The sequence below is a fragment of the Strix uralensis genome, chromosome 4 (genome assembly GCF_047716275.1).
Source record: "Strix uralensis isolate ZFMK-TIS-50842 chromosome 4, bStrUra1, whole genome shotgun sequence".
NCBI classification, from domain to species: Eukaryota; Metazoa; Chordata; class Aves; order Strigiformes; family Strigidae; genus Strix; species Strix uralensis.
The window spans coordinates 92,534,256-92,549,683 of NC_133975.1; the positions used below are offsets into that span (position 1 = coordinate 92,534,256).

The 15,428-nt window shown below is 38.2% G+C and overlaps 1 protein-coding gene across 1 annotated transcript in view; it reads left to right on the forward strand.

Annotated features, from left to right (window-relative positions):
• Positions 1–15,428, forward strand: part of STARD9 (StAR related lipid transfer domain containing 9) — a 100,347-nt gene that overhangs the window by 61,236 nt on the left and 23,683 nt on the right. The window contains exons 18-22 of the mRNA XM_074864963.1: positions 261–398; positions 1,308–1,390; positions 2,409–2,512; positions 4,743–4,790; positions 11,936–12,126. Of these exons, the coding sequence (XP_074721064.1) occupies positions 261–398; positions 1,308–1,390; positions 2,409–2,512; positions 4,743–4,790; positions 11,936–12,126 (564 nt within the window). The remainder of the gene's footprint in view (positions 1–260; positions 399–1,307; positions 1,391–2,408; positions 2,513–4,742; positions 4,791–11,935; positions 12,127–15,428) is intronic.

Below are 15,428 nucleotides of genomic sequence, written 5' to 3' on the forward strand. Positions count from 1 at the left end.
TCAGCACAATAGGAGAATTTGCACATCAGCTCACAAATCAGAAAGTAGTGTATAGTTTTCCAGAACCAGAAATACCATTGGGTACTTGGCTAGCAATCAAAGATGATGATTTAATCTCCTTGTTCTGCACATGACCTCGTTCTCTGATGTATGAAGTATGCAGTCATAGTGTCAAACAGTGCGTGGTACTTGATTCTGAGGAAAATAGTGCAATCCCAATCCTGTAAACAGGTGAGATAAACCAAATCTATACATCATAGTTTTGCAGGGACGGTGGATTGAAAGGGATCATTGTATGATAGACAACAACTGTGGGATTGTGACACTGCGACCAGTTCAGGGCGCACGCTGCACGGTGAATGGATGTGAAGTCACTGGATCATGTCGTCTGTCACAAGGTAAGGCTTGCTTTTTCTGTGAATGCTGCATTATAATCAACTTACCTCTGGAGTTTAGAGACAAGGATTTATGGAACTCATGCAGATCTAAGAAATACGTCTCTGTCTCCTCCTGCTCTAGCCATGGTTTGATCCATGGCTAGAGCTTCCAGAATGGCACAAATAAATTAAGTACCCCACAGAAAGTAAAATGAAGACATAGGTGACAGTATTAAGACCCTTTTTGGCAGTAGTAGTCTGTAGCCTTCTGAAAAAGGAAGACCTGTGGTCAGAAGCACTATTATGGGAAGTAGTGGAGACTGGCTCTAAACCAGCTGACCACTGGTAGGGTTTTCTGGCAATTATGTAATATGATTGAAATGACTTTCAACTTTTTCACAGTGTATTTAGGAGGAGGGTACTAGCCAGTGAGTCATAGGCTGTGATGATTGAGCTCAGATGAAAGGGATCAGGCTCCTGTATTTTCAAGTTGTTTAAAATAAAAATACAAATCCAGTTTCTGGGAACTTGTAGTGATCTGGATTCTTAAAAAAAATAGTGTAAAAACGAGTTCACAGCAGTGGGTTGGTTGTGTTTTTGATATGAAGTCATGGTGGTCTTTAATATGAACAGGGAATTTACTGTTACGTTGAGTTTGCAGAGAACTCCAAGATTAGTTTGCTTGGATCCTGTCATTACAGAATGATAACTCTACTGTTCCATAGTGGCAGATTTTAAAAATGGTTCTCTGCTGTGTGACAGTCAGAAAGCTGTTGGTCAGAATGGGGAGGGGGGATTTAACATACTATTCTGTAGTAGTTTGTATATGCTGTAGTCTGTATACTGGAGTTAAGAAAATTCTAACATTCTAGGGACCAACTGTTTGATGAATTATGTCTCTGTAGACTTCTAATTAATTTTTTTTCACAGGGGCCCTTGTTGTCCTTGGCAAGTCTCATAAGTTTAGATTCAATCACCCAGCAGAAGCTGCTGTCTTAAGACAAAGAAGATCAGTAAGTTCTAGAACTGTATTTTTCTCTCCTAATTCTTCATTGATTTTCGTAATTATTTTCCCTCTTAAAAGCAAGCCTGATATAGATAATATTTCTTCTCATCATCATATTCCCTTGCTTCATTTCCTCCATCTAATGGTCTGTAATGACACTAAACCTTTTGTGGGAGGACACTTGCACTTCTTTCAGATGTGCTTAGCAAAAGATGATGCAGATCCCTTGAATAATTTAGTGTTTCCTATTTCTAGTTGTGACTACACTAGCATTGAGACAGAAGGTCAGAATGCTGCAGTGAAAAGACCAGTTAAGAATCTTCCACATTTGATAATTTTCTGAATTACTTTCTTTCTCTGTCATTTCACCATCCTAAATGAGGTATATTAGAAGAAATGAAAAATTTATGGGATTAAGTGCTCGAGTATTGTTGACTCTGAAAGCACTTAATTGTTACATACATCAGAAACAGATAAAATATTTCTTGATATGTTAATATCAGAAACTAACTACTGCAAGACATTATTTGGTCAGTTGGTTCAATAATGTTTCAAAAAAATTAGATAATTCTTAAAATGCCTGGCATATATAACTAAAAAACCTACCTTAAAGAATGTAAATATTCTGGTTTAGGACATAACCACATTACCAACTGATATTGGCAAAAATCTACGTTTTTAATGGATTTTCATATAGTAATACTTTCAGCTCAACTGTCCTTTTGTACTCAGTTCTGTAGTTAAGGGGTTTAACTTCCATTTGTTTTCATTCTTAATGTCTTGATTAATGAAACGTGCAGTACATTAAAGCAGAGCTACAAGAAGTGCACTCAGTAACAAATACTTAGCAATTTTGCAGAGTGTCAAAGACTAAGCAGAAGCATAAGTGAGATTATAAATTCACAGGGGAGGTATTATGCAGCATTTCACGCAGTAGTTAGCAACAGTGGTATTAGTGATAACTTGGAACTTCCTGGGTTGCTGTGATATTTTTTCTCCCTGTTCTCATGCTGTGTGTTTTGTAGATTAATGAAACCCCACCCATTCTGAGTTGTGGAGCTTTGGACTGGCTCAACTTGGATGGAAGTTGCACTAATTCTCCTCACTATGTCATTTCTTCTCTTGACAAGTAAGTTTAAAAAAAAAAAACAAAAAAACCCAAAAACAAACAAACTATGTCTCATGTGGGATGATATTTGAAACCAGGATTTGGTTCAGTCAAAGCTAAGTTGTGTAAAGAATAGGTCCCATCATGTTCTCAAGTGATCAAATAAAAGTGCCCAAGAAAATGCATTGGCCAGCTGACTAATATACAGTGTTATGATATTCAAGCAACAAACCTGAAAAATTATTTATTGATGTGGAATCAAGAAAATGCCTCGGGTGAGACTGTCAGACAGCCTTAATTCGGTTCACTTGCACATCTGCATTATAGCTGTTTTGATTTACAAGCTAATCTATAATTCTTACAATATTCTTACTTCAGTGCACAGAATGGGCTTTTGCAGATATGCTTTAGCCAAGGTAGTTATTACCAATTCAGTTTCCCTGCTAACTTGTTGTGGAAATCAGAAGGTTTGTTTGTTCATAAATTCCCTTTAGTTCAAGCCCTCATTGAGCCTTTCATCTCAGAAAGGCATTGTGATTCCTTCATTTTTTTAAAACTGAGCAGTAAATAAGGCATAGCCTCCTTCCAAAATGTTGAAGAGCTGCTCATACTCACAGTGTCTAGTGTATGCTTTTCATGGCAGAGCCTTTCTCAAAAGGAAAGGATTGGTGTGATGAAGGCAGTGATTAATATGTATGAGGAGTATGAATTGAGGTATCTCCTGTGTTTCAGTGCATAACATTAAAAACAGAATATTACAGAATAAAATTAAATGTAATTGAGTTCTCTGTATTTTTTTAATTCCTCTCAGCCTGGCACATTCAATTGACCTGTTAAAGGCAAGAAACAGCCATGTTCTCATTCATATCTGTTGATAGTTCTGCTTCTTGCTTAGAGTGTTTTTGGTGTGGTAACATACAGGGAATCTTATCTCTTTCTAGAGGAAGTATCTTGTCTTTATGGGCATAAAATGTTATCTCTGTTTTGAACATCTCTTCATACTTCCGGTCAAGTGGCTTGCTTTTCACCTTGGACAGTGTGTTTCTTTGTGTTCTCTCTAATGTATCTAATCTCTGCATTTGCTTTCATTTGCTGCAGTGATACCTTTCTATACAAAATGGTATTTAATTTTGTTTCTTTACTGGGGTACATTTTACACGTCACTGTTGTTACTTTCTTTAGAAAAATTACAAAGAATTTAAAAATAAGGGTTTGTCTAATGACCTTCAAAAGTTTCTCTTTACATGGGTATAAACATCAGACATGGGGCTTTTGTCACAGAAATTTGTTGATGGTCCTAGAAAAACCTGCAGAAATCCCAAAGCATCGTGAACAGTTTAGCACAGAATTGCACCAGGTTTTCCCCTTTTTGACCTGACAAAACTGAAGAACATTTCTGATTTTTATCAGACCACGTTCAGATAGCAGGTTTGTTTCTGTTGATTGAGATATTTATTTATTTATTTTTAAATCACTTGGACAGGACTATGCATATTACATTGTTTAACATCACCCTTGTACTTAGCTAGAGTGTTTCAAATGGTTACTTCAGTGAAAATTAAAAGCATTATGGTATTGCATTTGCTTGATTTTTCTGAATGTCCATCTCTTACAGGAATAAGCTATAAACTATGACTTTCACCTTATATAACCCAGTGGTCTGTCTTTCTTCTTGAATAGTTTTTTGGCAAAGGTAAATTGAATTGATCCACTCAGCCTTCCCTTACAGTAACCAGCAAGCCTGTGCTTCTGTCCAGACAAGTAGTTTTGCTTATGGAGGGGGTTATGATTGAGACATCTAGCAAAAGATCTGTAATATGAGAATAAAATGAGATATATGTGGTCTCTCAAATGTCCAGCTTTCGTGAAGAAAAGTCAGTGTCAAGTACTAAAAGGTGTTTCTGAGGTACTTTGCAAACAGTAATACAGGACTAAGTGGACTACAGGGAGTGCTTATTTGCTCACCAGTAAAAAGTCCACCTAGTACAGGGTCTTGTCTCTGTCAGAAAGAGATACTTAGAGGAAAATATAAGAACAGGGCAAGCTCTGTGTGTGTGTGTGTCTGTCTCTCCCTCTCTCTCCCCCCTCACACTTGATAGTTCTTGATGCTCTCCCAGCTGCTAGCAAGCTGCATTTTAGAGTCTTCCTCTACTGAAAATTACAATAACATCTCTGTGTATAATAGACTTTAGTGAAGCTTTCTTCCCTTCTTTTTGAACATTTTTATGATTTCATATTTTTATTTTTACAGTCAGAAATGTAGAAACTGTAAAGAAAACAAATGTTCTCCTGAACTAAGGTAAGAATATTAATGTGTCTAAATCATGCTGAATTTTTTGGCCCTCTAACTTTGTCACTTTTCTGTGCTATACTGACTTCCTCCAGAAGAGCTGCAAACTAGGCTTCAAGCTTTAATTTGATTTTTATCATATTGAAACAAAAATCTCTACATGCAGCTGAGTTACAGGCAAGTGTCTGCAACCATGGTTTTTTTTCATACTCGATCTTGTGCAAATGATTTGCACCTTTGTTGCTTGTGTAACCTGTGTTTTAAAGCCATGACTAGAGTGGCATTTATCCTGAAGCTGCCACCAATTTACAACATATAAGAACCCTAAAATAGATTAAATTTTATATCAGTAGTAGGTACTTGAAAATTGAAAATATTGTAGTAGGTATATTGAATGTTCCTTGGACAAACTGGGTTCTCTTCTGGCGAGAAGAAAATGGCTTTATGGAAGAGTCCAAGAAAGAAGTCCCTAGCGTAGAACATGGTTCATTCATGCAACGAAGCACAGCAGCTGCACACAAAAATAATTCAGAAATTGTTGGGCTTCCATGGGTTTAAGTACTCTTTAATCAGGAACTGATGGTACTTTGTGAACATATATATTATGGTAATGATTACTTACAGTCTTATCTCCCATGCTGTCAGTATGATGATATTTTTCTCATCTGCTTTTCATGAGTTGAATTACCAGTTCAACCTCTAATTGTGTGTTAAAATGTTTTGAGAAATGAGAGAGAAAACAAATTTCTACCTTTGCACCCAAATATTAAAACTTTAGGCATGAAACTTTCCTTGAAAAGGAGTGTGATTCATTATACTCACACTTAGATGCTTGCTCATACACCCTTCTCAGAAGAGCCCCAGCACTTCAAACTTTTGATATTTATTGTCAGCCAGCAAACACACAGAAGGCATGTGACTGGCATCACCACAAATAAGTAGATAATGAAGTTCTTGCTTCTGTCATTGCATTAATACTATACTGCATATAAATATAAACCCTGATCTTGTTCTCTTGCTGGTTTGAAAAAAAAAAAACGGGAGTTGTTCCATTAAGAGTCCAGTGCTATGGCAGTACACTGAATTAATTTTAGCTGCTTGAAACATGTTTAAGTTCTCGTCCCTGAAAAATACCAACATTGTTAAACCAGAAAAAAAAAAATCATCTTACAAGAATGTGTGAAATTCTACTAAACTGGAAGGGAAACAGTGCCCACAGATATGGCATCTGATGCTGGAGAGCACAACATAATTACTATTCTAATGGTGGTAAAATTAACAGGTCCAACTAATATTTGTAAAAATAATACTGAGTTCTTACTTTCATTTGAGAATTTTGAAGTGCTCTGCAAATACAAGTTAAAGAAATCTTTTGCATCTCTTAAAAGATCCATCACATGTTTCATTTCAGAGAAACGCACTGTGTCAGTTACAGCAACTCAACAATTTACAGCAGAATCGCATATAGTGGGTTAGCAGGAGAGCTAACTGATTCTATATATAACTGAAATTGTAAGGGGAAAACCTGTGATAGATTGTAGTTCCAGCTCAACTGGAATTTAGCAAGGCAGCGGTGACCTTTACTGGAGTGTGTGACTGTCTTGTGCCTGTGACTCCTTGCCAAAAAGAGGTCTGTTTTAGAAGTGTATTTAAAGGGTTGCCTTAAATAAGTCATTGCCTTACTGTTGTTCTGGGGGTTTAGGCAAAGAAAAAAAATGAGGTTTTGCATGGAAAGGCTAAAAAAAAAACCCCAACCTGACAACAACAACAAAAAATGCACAGGTGTGCTTTTTCTGTCAGCAAACCAGCTAACTGGAAATCCAAATGATACTTCACCTGATAGTAATTTCTGTGAAAGGGTTTAGTCTGTGTATACTTCTGAAGGTCCCTTATTTCTAAAGGTTCCTGACTCTGCTGGCTGTTTTGGCTGATTTCTGGTTCCTACCTCCTGCCCTCCACACCCCAGCTTTTGCTCTGAATTGTGTGAGTGACATTGCTTCAGGATGGAGGAGGTGATAATACAGGGTCTTCGTATCTCCTTCATTGCTCTTCCCTTTGCTTTAGGGAGGAGAAGGGAGATGTTTGAGCCTCTGTGCTAGGCAGAAGCAGATGTAGGATCCTGTGGAGCTGCGTGGTGCCTGCTGCTGTGTGATGCTCTGAGGTCCTGCAGGAAGGGCCCTGGATTGGACACGGGTGGAGAGGGAGGATGGAGCAGGGGTGGATGTATATCAGTGGATAGGCTTGTAACCCTGGCTTGGGATTGCTCTCAGTGCTGGGATTTGCAAGGGTGCAAAATGCCTTGCCAACATCCTTTTTTCTGCTTTATTATTAACTCTTCTTCCCCTGGAAAAAATAATTTGTGAAAGAAAAATGGGACTTGAACACTAGACAGACAAGGATGGGGATGCTAACTTGACTGATGTTTTCTCTGGGAAAACTGGCAAATTTCAGCTTTTAGCAACAGTGGTTATTTTCACTTGAGTTTCTCTATTTGAGCCTTGAGATTTTGTTGCAGAAGGCATTCAGCCTCACCACGGAGCTATTGCTGCCATAGTTACTGAAAACTGCATTATGCTGTAGCAGCCGCCAGCCTCTGCATCAGCAGTAGAAGTGTTTGGGGAAGAGGGGAGGAGAATTGCACAATAGGATCCCGGAGAGCTGACGACAAAACAGGCTGGAAAAAATGTGGATTTACAGATGGTTCATTTAGCATGCATCATGCAAACTTTGTGGAGAGAAAAATGAGATGGAAAAACAATCCGGCAGCATTGGTATAATATGAAAATTTTCTCAGTAATTTGTGATTAGTTTAAGGTTGGTGTCTTTCTGTTGTAATTTTACTTGCTGTTTTTAAAGGTTTAATTTTCAGGAGGGGTAACTGTTGACACTTCTTGCTGCATTTGGTACACCTAGAAATCTGCATGCTTTTAGGAAATTCTGTGCAGGGTTGCTTTTTTTTATATGCTGTATGACTGTCCCATGAAACCAAGATTTTATGTATGTCTTGATACCTACAGAAATGAAGCTGTTTGTCTTACGTTCGTCCTGAGGTTATATTATTTCCTGCCAGAACTATACTCAGTGTAGATTGCTTAGGTAGGAAGGCAGGAATGCAGGCAATAGCAGAAATTGGTCTGTGCTTGATTGCTGTATTTCACAGTATTCCTATATTTCAAGTCTAAATTTAACAGTACATCTGATTTAAGATGTTGTAGATGAAAGAAAGAGTGATCTCATTTACCTATTACAGAATATGACTAAATTCTTATGTTAAATGGATTGATATTTGTTTTTAGTTTAATCATTCAAACATGTATTACACAAACTGATTGTTCTTTAAATTGTCTATTAGCTGATTTAGCTATGAAGTGTGTGTGTCTATCTGTTATTCTTTTTTTTTGGGCCATTGTCACCTCATTTTTTATTTTAGTTTATCACGCTATTTCCACAAACCAGCAAGAGTGTGTTGACATGACATAGCATGTTCGAAGGTAGAAAGGGAGCGTTCTTACCTCATGTTCTTGGTTTCAGCAGTTTCTATGAGAGACAGATCTGTATCCCAAACCCAAACCAGCCAGTCATTTTGGGCTCTCAGTCAGTAGTCTCACAGCCAGAGGAAAAACATTTTCTGGCATACCTGTATTATGTAAGTGGCTCTGCATGAATGTTCATTATCTTTTTATTCCGCTTGAGAAAACCATCTTTAAGAAGCAACTTCATAAAAAGATGTTTAATGTTCAGTCTCCATATTCAGACCTGTCTTTACATCTCTGCCTGCTTTTTGTTTTGTACTATTAAAAATTAGGAGATGAAGGAAAGAGGCACTGAAATAGCAGCAGAACTGCAATTCATATATATACTCAACTACAGTATTTCATTACAGAAACTTTAACCTTAGAGAAAGAGAATTGTACCAACTAGCTACATCACCAGAACAAAAGCAGTAATAATGCTGCAATGATTGCTATGCTGCGTTTCTTTTCCCCCAGACTTAAAGTGAAGTATGGGTATGTCTCTGTACTCTGCCTTTTTGGGGTGTAGTCATAGTATGGAGCTGTGATTAATAACATCAGTTTGGCCTGCATCGTGTTCTGCTCTGTGTGCAAATGCACATGCCTGTTGGAAAGGATCTTACAGTTTAGTGTTAGTTCAGCAAAAAGCCATTACCACACACATAAGGGAATACGCTAGCGCTGCTGAGAACAGCAAACAACACACTTCCATGTGCATTGTTTGCATTGCTTATTCTCTGATACTTTATAATACATAGGGGGGAAGGTTCAGCATTGTTGGAAAGTATGGGAAGAGCTTGTGACCCTCTTTCCCAGCTGTAAAAAGATGTTACCTAACTACCTCTGCAAGCATTGTGAGGTCTTTGGATTGAAATGCAACACTGAGCTGTTTCATAACTTAAATGCTGGGTTTCAATTTGTAAACAGTTTGAACTCTGATAGGTCAATTTTATGGAAATGATGGCTGAGAGCTGAAAGTCATGGTTAGGAAGAATATGAGACATTTTGAAAGAGAAATTTTATCTAGTTTTAGTCAACAGTTGCAGAACAAGAATTCTCTGTCTACTGTTTTACTATCATGCTCCACTTTTCAGCCTTATTAGCAATGATTTCCTCGGTTTCCTAAGTCTCATACAGAATGGTGATAATGTTAAATTGATAGAATTCAGCTCTTCTGATACTTTCTGATATTTGATAATGTTAATGGATCCTCATCGCTCCTCTTGGATGAACATACTTTGCTTCTTTCACACGTGTCTCGGACTAAGTGACTTGCCCGAGGCCATGCAATTGTCCAGTAACAAATATAGACTCACATTTTTCAGCTTTCATACCACCATAGGAATCAGAGCTTTTATATGTTTGTTAGCAAAACAGGTTAAACACTACCCCATCATCAGAGTATGCACAGAGACTTAACATTTACAATTGCTATTAAGGTTTATTAGTTTTAAGGTATCGGCAAGAAGAGGCTTCAGGTGACATCAAAGCTCTGTTAGGTCTAGTGCATAGGCATCCAGAGGCAGTCCTCACCCTGAAGACCTTGCAGTGTAAGTATGTGAAAGCACAGAGGTGATATAACTGCTCTAAAATCAGAAACGTTTTGTCTCAGATCGGTACTTTAACCTTCAGATTATATGGCTGTTCCATTACATTTTCCTTGGAAAATACGGAAGATAACCTGGAAGCCACATTCAGGGAAGACCTCCCTCAGAGCTACCATTAAAACCCTGGGAGCTATTCCTAAATGAGATCCTCCAGATTTAATACTGTGTTTGAAAAGGGATTCTTCTTTAGTTAACCGGTCTGGTTTTAACCTCTGAGTTTGTCCCCCAGTCGTTGGTGGCATTACAAATACCCGAACAGCTGGAGATTTGTAATGGTCACAGGAGTGTTTCAGTGCTGCAGTGAAGTGTCAACTCAAACATACTTCAGCTGAATGAGAAATGAGGCATCCCACTCCTATTTCCTGGGGATCAATTAAAGTTTATCTGAGAGGAAAAAAATTACAAATCACAGATTGTTGGCATCTTTGTAGTCAAGTCAAGGACAAATAGATCTTGGAGCTGCCTATTCTTATTTGTTCCTGTGGGTCCCAAACAGATATTTAGCAGATGACAGTAGCAGAGTTTGTACTCTGACTGTTTGCACCATGTCAGACAATTAAACCGAAGATGTTCCTTTTCAGTTATTCTCACCATGTTACATTTACATACACATTAAAACCCATCTGAATTCTCTTTTCCTCAGGTGAGCAAAAGTGTCACAGTAATGTTGTAAATTATTGAGAATCTTAAGGCTTTTATGTAGTGAGGCTTTCCCACTGCTTCTTGAGAAAGTGAAATGTATGTTCCATGTAAAGGTACTATAGAAGATTTGTAGGCTTTGGCTGCTTAATTGTTTTATCCGTTTTGTCTGCTAATCTAGCACACAGAATCAAGGTTGTTGCTGTAGAAATGGTTGCTTTGAACACATGCCTACAGTTCTAAATAGAGGTGTCACATTAATTCCCATGTAGCAACAGCCAAATGCTCTTTTCATACAGGTGACCTTGTACTGATAATGATTTTACAAACAACACAATGCTTCCAAAGCATTCCCTTTGAAATTGTATTTTTATTTTCTTTTGACCTTCAGGGATTCTTCAGAGTTTTAATAACTTTTCTCTCTTTAAAACTATAATAAATATATCATTTACTTCATTAGTAAAATATATTAAATTTTTTTTCCAAGACTTAAAAGTTTAATTTTCTGAGGTTACACATAATAATGTGGTGTTTAGAAACAAAAAAGTCAGTCAAAGTTCATAGATCACCCTTATATAATAACTTTAATGTTAAAAATTTCTGATGATAATGTGTGGACAGGTCGAATATATATTCCTTTCAGAGGGTTAATGTAATTTGAATATTATTGTGGATCATGCTAATAGATACTATTTTGATTATTACTCTGTGTGTGTGTGTAAAATTTTGGCACACAGTTAGGAACCAAACATCTTGGAGGGAACTGTAAGGCAGTTTTTCACAGGTTAGTCACTTTTCTGGTCACAATTCTGCTCCAAATGTAGAAGGAGTAACCTAATGTAGTTGTTGCATCCAGAAGAGAATTGCGTGATCGAGTTCTTTCCTTGGTACTGCCAGGGACTGTCAGTGTAATCTCAACAATGCCTGTAACCCTTTCTATGTTGGAGATTTTTGATCTGAAAACAGAGAAGAATGCTTATCATTTCTGTAAAGCACTTTAAAGTACGTAGATGACAAATATCCTATATAGTGGTTATAAAATTTTATAACGTATAAACAACCTCGCTCCTGAATTTCATTTTTGGAAGATCCACAGCAAAATGAAGTGTGACAATATTTTTAAGATTGTTTTTGTTATTATCTTTCTGGTGATGGAATTTTTTGCTTCACCATGAGAGCTTTCATGTTTGCTGGCATTTATGATACTTACAGGATTGTAGCCTGCGGTGACAGGCATATACACAGCTACTTTACCATCATGAATTTTTGCCATAATGCACCCTTATTGAACAAAACAGTACCTTGAATGTTGTTTTTCTTTAGGAAGATGACTTGTTTTATCACAAATGTTTGGTATTTGTTTCTGGTTTAAATTCACTGTCAGCATTTCTAACAGCAGAGAAATAGATGCTGTGCATGAAGAGTACAAGCAGAAACTGAGAGACCAGGAAGCTTTCCACAGAAAACAAATTCAGCAGCAGCAGCTCTATGTTGAAGATTTAAAGCAGCAGATCCTGAGAGGACAGATCAAAGCAGAGTGGGAACTAGAAAATGACCAAGCACTAATCAACCAGCAGATCCAAGAAAGTGGGTACCTGCCTCTTCCCCTCTCTCACTTCCCTTCCATTATTGCATTCTTTCATACTCTTGATGTTCTTGTCCTGGTTATGCTTTATATTACGGGTGGAACTTTTGCTATGACTTATTACTAGTTTTCTCTTATAATTGCCTTTCCCTTGAGAACAGTTACAAAGCTTTGATTACCAGGACTAAAGGGCCTCCTTTGCAGTGCACCAGCTGGGAGGGGCGGCACCAGCATGCTACTCCCCTGTGGCACTGAGCCTCTGTCTCCCAAGCTGCAATCTGTCCTGCCTCCCTGCAGCTTTGCTCTGCTCGTATCTGTAGTGCAATTCTGCCATGTTGCAGTGTAGACCGAGTCTGCTGGTGTGTTTTAAGTTTTTCTTGTGATATACCTGTACTTCATCCAATGAGTTGTTCTGGGAGAATGAAACTGAGATGACTGTGGTAGTTCCTACCATAAGCTTTCAGGGGAAACTGTTCTAACAGGATATGATACGAACCAAACAGCACTTCTAAGACAGCAACTTGTGTCGGCTGAGGTACTCTCTTTACGCATTTCATTGATGATGTCACCTGTAACAATATAGACCATTTTCCATGTGCTTTTAATGAATTTCACTCATTAGGAAAAATGGGGCAATGGCATAAGACCACAGCTCAAACTGAATTTTCTGTGATTGCTATGTGAGTTTTAAATAATGAAGACAAAGGAAACACATCTGAGAAGTAGGTGGGACACTGAAGTTCAGAGATAAAATCCCAGCCCCAATTAAGGAGAAAAGAGTTTCACTGGCTTTTATGTAGTCAATATTTCCACACACCCCTGCACTTTTATAGTATGAAGATAGCCTGTGGTAGAAACCGAAGTGCGACAAATTAAGATTAAAAATAATGTGTGGGGTTTATTTACCCTAAAGATGATTAATCAGTGGTATTTCATTCTCCACTGCTGAATTTGTTTTAAACCAAAATGGAATTAAAAAAAAGAGGGGCATGCTTTGATTCAAATAGGAGTTATTTCTAGGAAGTTCTACAGTGTTACGCAAGGGTACTAAAGGCTAGATCAGCGATCAGATTTTGAATGGCAAATAGCTATGTCAGAACATGGAGCCACAGCGTATTTGGAGAGGTATTCTTTAGTGTCAGTGGCTGATGGCCTCCAGAGGTGCTGCCTTACGTGCAGGCAGACATACTCAGTAAGATGTCTGGGTAGGGTTGGGCTGCCCCTTAACAAGTTTATAGTCTGATTTGGGAACATTTTTAACCTTGAGACATTTTGACCACTGAAATTGGGCTGTTACAGTGTTCTCTAGTTTGTCTTCTCATGAATTATTTGCTCCAGGTTTCTTGATAAGCAAAGTATGCCTATTACAAAGGCACCATTCCCACTTGGCAAAACCTGCTGTTGGTTCCTGGAAGAAGAAAACTTCTGTGAATGTTTGGAAGCTTCTCAGACCCAAACTTATGCAGTCTTCTATCTTTTAATTATGTCAGCCACAATGAAGATATTAAAAGGAAATTGTGGTGATGAGACTTAGCAGAAATGGACTTAGGATACGTAGATAGTACAGAGAACCAGGAGAGGTCCCCCAAAATATCTTTATTTCAAGACTCCATAGACTTGTTCTTTGCCTCCATCTAGTTCTGCTGGTTTTGCTGTGTTCACATAAAGCTTAGCCAGGCAGATAGTTTTTGCCAGCCAAATACAGTTCTTCACTTGGCAACCCATCAAAGTTTTCCACCTTTTCTGCACCCTCAGTGTCTCAGCTCCTGACAGAGGCAAGTTTGTGAGCAGAGATTAATTAGCATCTTAGAGCTTGCAGCTCTGTTGCAGGGAAACTCTTATCTGCCAAATATTCTGCTTGCTAGAAACGTGCTGAAGAGGACAGATCTGGAAATAGAGTTGAGAAAAAAGCTTTGTATGTGAAAGGTAAAAATGTTATTAAGTTAACTAAAATAATTACCAGAATGCTTCCCTTTTATCTGTAGAGTAACCATAGAGTTACAATTCCTATTTCTGTGCATGTGCTATGTGCAGAGCTGCCAACATAAGCAGAACAGGAGACTCATTGTGGTAGGGATCACTAATGAAGGATGTTTTACAAGATCAATAGTCACCAAGCAAGTGATGCTGACAATGCCTGTGCACTAATGATTTCTTACATTAGGGAAACTTCCACAGCCCGAAATTCCTCTCTTGCAGCTCAGCTGTGCAGAGCTGTGGATAGACCTCGTTCATGACATCAGACTTAAATACCTCTTAATTCCTAACCCCCTGAAAATGCAACGAAAGGTTGCTTATTTGGTAGAGGACTGCAGATGGAAGGTAAGCCCAGCCAAAAAATTGTTGCTGCTAGTAAAACAGAAGTGCTTTGAAAAGCTTTGGTCCTTTGAGAAATGCTCTACTTGTCAAGGAATGTTGCCTGTGATTTTTACATTGCTTTTTCAGCTAAGGATATTTTTTGTTTGCTTTGTGCAGCTGAATATGTGTATTTTTATAGCAGCATAAAAATGAACAAACTGCTTCATTAAGAGAACATATCCAAGCCATCAGACACAATCTGGTAGTGATGATCTCAGTAATCCTTCTTTTGATTGTTACAGTTCATCATAGCTCAGATTGAAGCCAGTGCACTCTGAAAAACGTCTAAGTGCATCCCCTACATAGAATAAAGTAGTCTGCCATCCAGGGTTGAAAACAAATCAACCTGGTGCTCTGTGTTCTCTGCTGCCTCCCCATTGATTGCAAAGATCAAGTTCAGAATATTTAGAGAAGACTAAGAGTGTAAGCAGAGGTAACAGATTTTATTATCAAATTAGGTTAATTGGTTGGTTTATGAGTATATTTAGCATTTATGAAATATGGGGGACATTAACAAAAACGAGATGCTAACTCTCTTTGTGGAGTGGTGATTTTATGAAAAATAGGCGTTGACTGGTGGTATGAGCTTGTCCTTTTTGAATTACATTCGTCCTGATAGCTAAAAGTTGTGTTGGCTTCACCTGTGTCCTTGCCATGGGAGTATTTGATTTATTTCAAGTGCATTACATGCTAAAGTGCTCGTATACAATATACGTGGGTTCCCATCAGGCTGTTTTAGCAAGTGCTTGTTGGAGCAGCTGTAGTTGCAACAGATAGTAAATTTGTGGTTGTTCCTGTACCTCGGCCAGGTGTCACACAGGATTTGTGATGTTTGGGAAGTTTCAGTCTGATGGGTTTGGAGAGGCTGGCAGAACTGTCCGGCAGGTACCTACACAGTGGGTTCCTGGTAGCCTTGTCTTCAACCCACCTGAAAGGTTGCATGCCC